The sequence below is a fragment of the Triticum urartu genome, chromosome 3 (genome assembly GCF_003073215.2).
Source record: "Triticum urartu cultivar G1812 chromosome 3, Tu2.1, whole genome shotgun sequence".
Classification (NCBI taxonomy): domain Eukaryota; kingdom Viridiplantae; phylum Streptophyta; class Magnoliopsida; order Poales; family Poaceae; genus Triticum; species Triticum urartu.
The window spans coordinates 737,663,488-737,670,369 of record NC_053024.1 but is presented as its reverse complement, the minus strand read 5'-3'; the positions used below and the strand labels follow the sequence as shown (position 1 = coordinate 737,670,369).

The 6,882-nt window shown below is 44.9% G+C and overlaps 1 protein-coding gene across 1 annotated transcript; it reads left to right on the top strand.

Moving 5' to 3' along the window:
* The first annotated feature begins 212 nt into the window (after window positions 1-212).
* On the top strand, window positions 213-4,212 carry LOC125547381 (wall-associated receptor kinase 5-like). The gene is made up of 4 exons (XM_048711269.1): window positions 213-321; window positions 777-1,643; window positions 2,200-2,578; window positions 3,417-4,212. Exons 1-4 carry the CDS (start codon window positions 213-215, stop codon window positions 4,210-4,212), a joined length of 2,151 nt encoding a protein of 716 aa, XP_048567226.1.
* The last annotated feature ends 2,670 nt before the right edge of the window (window positions 4,213-6,882 follow it).

The window sequence follows — 6,882 nt, the reverse complement described above, 5'->3', positions numbered from 1 at the left end:
TTTAATAAAACTTATGATTATTCTAGGAAATTTACGATTTAGGATATGTGATGTTCTTATTATAATTTTTTTGTTATGTCATTTATCTTACGGCAAACAACTGCTTTTTTCCTTATAAAAAAGTCGCCTCTCATAAACAGAAAATGCAGCTAGATGCTCATTTTTTTCTTACTTAAAAAGAACAATTCACTCGTATCTATCACCGCACGGCAATGACGGCACAAGCCCTCACTCACATCTCACTATCACAACACCGGCACAAGCCCTCACCTCACTCACATCTCATTCCATCGCCGTACATCTCCCTGCACATCTCAAGATGTTATCCATAAAATCTGTGTGAAAATCATTTTGCTGATTAAACTTCCTGGCAAAAAAATTTTAGCAGCAGCAAAATATTCATCAGATAAAACCACGTACAATTTTTGCATCATAGAAGTACAATTAGGATCATTCAGTTGAAAAAACATTCTGAAATTACAAACAAACCTCACTGGGTCTCCAGCAAAGCTCCATTTGGGATGTTACCAAAAATGAAAACAAATAAACTACAGGAGACAGCAGCAGTAATATGAGAACACACGGTCTACCACTCTGGCAATATATATTATACCATGAGTGAGACAAAATAGACAGGCAAAAAAAATTTCAATCTGCATCATGATCACTTTAGAGCCTAATTACACCTCTAGGCACGTGCTGTCCTAAGAGTTAGCCCAAATCCATCAGAAATTGAGAACAATGAATTAGTATGACGTTGTTATTTTTTCAATTAGGTAACTGCAGTACGTCCTGCGGTGATGTAGACGTGCCATACCCCTTCGGCATTGGCTCTGCCGATTGCTACTGGCCTGGGTTCAGCCTCACCTGTGATACAAGCCAGCAACCTGCTAAGCCACTCCTCGTCCTCCGCGACCTCGTCCTCGGTTCGTACATGTCCTTCCATGTCGCAAAGATCTCCCTCTGGAACAACACGGTGCGCGTCATCAGCACCAACGCCATTTTCACGGTGCGCTTCTCAGAAGGTTATTTTATGCTTGGCAACTACTCGGAGGCACCCTACTCGCTATCGACTAGCAACGAGTTCATCCTGTTGGGCTGCAACCTTCAGGTGACGCTGAACTCAGATAGCAACAAGGATTTCATCAGCGGTTGTGGCTCCTTCTGCCCCTCCAACGCTAGTGAAACCTACATCGAGAAGGCACTGGGGCGTACAGGCAGAAACTGCTACGGCATAGGCTGCTGCCAGGCGCACATCTCCATGTCCTCTAACGGCTTGCCCACACAGCTGTCAATTCAAAAGCTCAACAAGAACGCCAACCAGGACTTGACGTTACATCCAGGGTACGCGCTAATCGCAGAGGAGGGGTGGTTCGATCGGCGACGGTTGTCCAAGGAAATGGTGGAGCGGGAGGGAATAGCCAAGGTGCAGGTTCCCCAAGTTCTGCAGTGGGAGGTCATTCAGGGCTTACCGCGACCTGCTGGCATGAAGGCGCATCCGGGCTGTCCGGCAGAAGTAGCCCGCAAGCTCTGCAAGAGCAAGAACAGCAACTGCAAAGGAGGAAGCAGAGGCTATGTATGCCAGTGCATGTATGCCTACGATAAGCGCGGCAGCAACCCCTACCTCGTGGACGGTTGTAAAGGTTAGAACCTCTATCTACGATTATAATATACTCCCTCCATCCCAAAATATAAAACCATTTTTGACACTAAGTTAGTGTCAAAAATGATCTTATATTTCGGGATGGAGGGAGTATGTGTTTACGCTATTAATTTTCTTGTTCGTCTATAGTTTTTAACCTTGTCTATTTCACTTTTGCCTCCAGGTCGCCGCAAGCCTTTATCTACAGGTAAGCAATGCTGCAACATTCCTCCTGGTTAATTTCACATCAAGACAAGTATTGTATTCCACTTGGTATTCCTTTCAAGCAATACATATTGGCATTCTAGTGTAGATACTAATCGATTTAATTTGCTTCTTCCTGTGAAAATACTTGCTTGTTAATCATAATTAATAAGAAGAGAACTTGATGTACGTTTCTTGGTCCAACTTGAACTCTGACACAATTTTCTTCTTGCCAAAAAGTTACTTTTGAGTGAACTTTGTTGATTACTCCTGCTGTTGAGTAACTGTAGACCAAGTGTATAATACTAATCCAATGATATTGAAAATGAATAATACCATGTACATCTTTGTAGGTATATACCTCAGCATAGGAGTTGCTGTTGGGACAGGCATCATAGTATTCCTTCTCGTTGGATCCTTCACACACAAGAGATTCAAACATCGAAGAGCGCAAATGTTGAAACAGAAGTTCTTCGAAAAAAACCGTGGACAATTGTTGCAACAATTGGTATCACAAAGAGCTGATATTGCAGAAAGAATGATTATTACCTTAGATGAGCTAGAGAAGGCAACAAACAGATTTGGTAAATCTCGTGAGCTTGGTGGTGGTGGGCATGGTACAGTCTACAAAGGGATCCTATCAGATCTTCATGTTGTAGCCATCAAGAAACCAAAGGCGGTGATTCAAAAGGAGATTGATGAATTCATTAATGAGGTTGCTATCCTATCATTGATCAACCTAGGGCTGGACACGAGCCGAGCCGAGCCGAGTTTGATCCGAGCTAGGCTTTGGCTCGCCCATGAGCGAGCTGGCTCGGCTCGGCTCGGTTGGTGAACGAGCCTACTTTTAGTGGCTCGGCTCGTCTTGCCTCCTGCTCGGTCCAGCCCGAGCGGCTCGTGTGAGTGAGCGCCGATGTGTATGTTCAGTCTTCAGTATGCATGGGAGCGGCCGGTGTGTGCATGCGCGCCGCCGGGCGACGCCGGTGAAGTGTGGGCGCGTGTGTGTGCTCGCAAAGTCTCCTCCGCGTGGCCGGCTGCTGGGGTCATCGTCGGGAGAGGAGGGCATGGACTGCAGGCCATACCTGCTTTTGCCGGCGAGGAATCACGACAACGACGAACGGCGGCGTCCGGCGCAGCGGCGAACAGGCACGTACGCCGTCGGTGTCGACGGCGAGCCATACAGCTTCATGCGCGGCGAGGAGCACGGCGTAGGGTGGTGGCCACTGGCTGGACGGCGGCAGGGCGGCAAGGCGCAAACCCTAAGCAGCGGCGGCTGCATTCGCTCGCTGGGGGACGCACATGTGAGTCGGGGTGCTTTTAATGGGCTTGGGCTGCTCCTGTAGGCTGCTATGTCTAGGAAATGGGCTGAGAATTATCTAAAAAAAATTAATTGGGCTGCAAAACGAGCCACCGAGTTGGACCGAGCGGAAACCGGCTCGGCTCGGTCGTCGAACGGGCCTAAATTTGCTAGCTCGGCTCGGCCTATTTTCTTGTCGGGCCGAGCTGAGTTGGGCCGAGCTGGAGCGAGTTTCGGGCCGAGCCGAAAAGCTCGCTCGAGCGTCCAGTCCTAGATCAACCATAGAAATGTTGTAAAACTCTATGGTTGTTACCTTGAAACAGAGGTCCCCATGTTGGTCTATGAGTTTATATCCAACGGTACCCTTTATGATCATCTTCATGTTGATGGGCCAAAATCGTTGTCATGGAATGATAGGCTACGGATAGCAACTGAGACTGCCAGATCTTTAGCTCATCTTCACTCAACAGCTTCAGTACCCATCATCCATAGAGATATCAAGTCTGTTAACATACTTTTGGATGATACTCTAACAGCAAAAGTTGCAGACTTTGGAGCTTCAAGATATGTTCCGGTGGATAGACCAGGGATCACAACAAGAGTGCAAGGTACAAGAGGATATCTGGACCCCATGTACTTCTATACTGGGCGTCTCACTGAAAAAAGTGATGTGTACAGCTTCGGTGTCCTGCTTCTAGAGTTGTTGACTAGAAAGAAACCATTTTCATACGTCTCTTCTGAAGAGGAAGGCCTTGTCACACATTTTTCTACCTTATTCACACAAGGTAATTTGTCAGAGATACTAGATCCGCAAGTAATGGAAGAAGGAGGCAGCGAAATTGAAGAAGTCGCAGCAATTGCAGCAATGTGTATAACATTAAGAGGAGAGGATCGTCCATCCATGAAGCAAGTGGAGATCAAACTCGAAGGCACTCAAGCATCCAGGGGACATGAGGAGGGTGATGTAAGAAATTGTCCCCGGACTGCAGATGGAAGTAGGAGCGCGGAATTGTCCAGGCAGTATAGTATGGAAGAGGAGTTTGCGTTATCTTCAAGGTATCCTCGGTAGTTCTGCTTAAGCCCGAGCTCATCAGGAGATTAGTTTTAAACTTCATGTTTTCAGAGATTTTCCTTTTCATTCATTTCCCTTGTGCACGTGCTCTCTTTTCTTCCATGGCAGCTCCTTTTCATCATCCTGTTTGTGTAAAATAAACTTGCTGTTAAAATCTTTATAATTTTATAAACTTGTTGTAACCGGTTATGAGCTCGTTTATGCTTAGCTAGGCGCCAACTACCATCAGGGAATCAAAAGGATATTATGAGCTCGTTTTGTTTTAATCGATTGTTCTTTATTTGTGTTTTTCCTGGAGCTACAGTCACCTGATTAGCTTAGTTATCCAAAATGTCTGGAGAATTAAACAACATAATTCTGTCTATCCAAGTGTGTGTGTTTGTTCAGACTCTGAAAATTTATGGACTGCAGCAGCAGGACCAACACTGATTACAGATGAATCAACTCCAACCCCAACAAAGCTCTTGTAGATTTGCACATTCAGCTCTGATGATGAGTCAATAGAAAGGCATTACAGTGATTAATAGTATCATAATCCTCTCTGCTTAGATGATTAGCAGAAAAAGTGCCGAACCTAAGCCAGCAAATTGGTAGTAATACATAAGATTCTGATATGTTTTCTGTAATAGCAGTGAAGTGGTTTGCATGGCACAAGCATAACTGATCTCATAGATGCTGTGATAGGAAATGATATATTTTTTATTTCATGATATTATAGTAGTACCATTTGTCTAGCCAAAAATTCAGAAATGTTTGTATGGTTTGATTCAGGTAAACCTTCTTGTTCCAAAAAGTAGTGTCCAAGGGACTACTCTGATCCTTAGTTTGTGGTTGTATTATGGACAACACTTCACTAATAGAAAATTCAGAATTGTTTATTGCTGTCCAAGAGGTTATTTTGCTGTTTGCTGCTTGGCTCTTGATTTTCTTATTTGACAGCATCATGAGAGTACTGAACTTGTGAATAATTATGAAGCATGTGAGATTGCCCACACCCAGCCTCTGCATGACAAATAATTAGACGAGGGATTAGAAATAGAACCAATGTTGAATTGCAGACCGCCGAGGATCCTAACTTTGAGGTCCTCGAATGCCGTTGTCTTGCTCCTCGCCCTGACGCCCTCCTGCAATTGCTCCCTACCACCCTCGCCACCTGTTTGCTATATATATATATATATATATATATATATATATATATACTCAGTTGCGTACCACAACTAGTCTCAAAAAAAGAAAGTTGCCTACCACAAAATCACCTGACGCCTAGCCTCTCACGACAGTGGTGATGCAGATGGCCGTGCGCTGCACGCCGACCGACGAGTCATCAACAAACCGCAGCATCGGCGTGGCGGTGCAAACAGGTGGCGAGGGTGGTAGGGAGCAATTGCAGGAGGGTATATATATATATATATAGTGTTACTATTTATCACCCAGGGTGCAGAATAAGTTATTCTTCACCCGAGGTAATCTTACGATCATTTCATAATTAAATTACGTTTCGAATTCAAATAGTTACATTCCTATTGATTCACTACGAAAAATTTGACATAAAAAATAAAAAAATAGGTCATAAGACAAGAAAATTTGCAGTTTATGTGTATTTTAGACTATGTTTTTACATTTGTAATTTTACATGACATAAAATATTTTTTACAATGATTATATATTTTCTTACGGTCCCTTTTTGCGTCGGAAATAAGACGAAACTTACTGAACGTAAAATTACGATGCATTGATGGTAAAATAGAGGGGGGTGAAGAATAACTATTCCTCACCCAGGGTGACGAATAGCGCGACCCTATATATCGTAGGATCGTTCGCCCTGCGAGTCGTATTTGTGCTGTGCAATTGGGGTTAGTTTTTTTTTCGTAGCATACATTTTACTGGGCCTTGTACACGGGGTGGGTTGCAGCATCGACACAACTGCAACCTCGGCGACTTGGTTGGTGTTGGTTCGCCTCCAGCCTGCAGCAAACGACGATGGCAACCATGATGTGGCTGCAGAGTCCTGCGAAGGGGTGGCAACTGGCAATAGGTTCTCCTATGACACCACGCCTTTCACGGCAGCAGTGGTCACCTTTGTGTGGTCCCGCCGCTTGCAGCAATGGGACTGACGGTGGAGCAGAGACTACAACAGTGTGTCCAGAGAGGGTTGCTGCCGCCATGGCGTACGACCGCAATGAGATGGTCTCGAGAAAACTCGGTTCAAGGAACAAGACAAACTTAGGGAGAAAAAAATTTGGACGGGGCGGGTTCTTGGAGATAAGGATAGTGGTGGGGTGGACCCTCACAGGGACATGTGTAGCGCAATGGAGGCGGCCCATGAAGCGAAGTGATCAGCCCGGAGATTTTTGAATGTTTTCCTTAATTTTACAACTTACATATAACATGCATTCGCCAAATTTCTTGTACAATACCGAGCGATGCTCACATGTCTCCAAAATTGCCAAATTGCGGTGGGGTCTCTCCGAGGCTTGTTGAGGGCCGGCAAAAAAAGGGTAAGCAAGTGACGTTGCTTTCTAAAAGGAGGACTTACCTCGTGTCGGGTGTCTGCATCACACAATGCACAGAGTCATGAGAGAATTTCATTGCATTACAAGCATGTGTCTTGCCATTGATAATGACTTATGGATGGTGCTAGACATATCTACGGAAGCTTAAACGCCA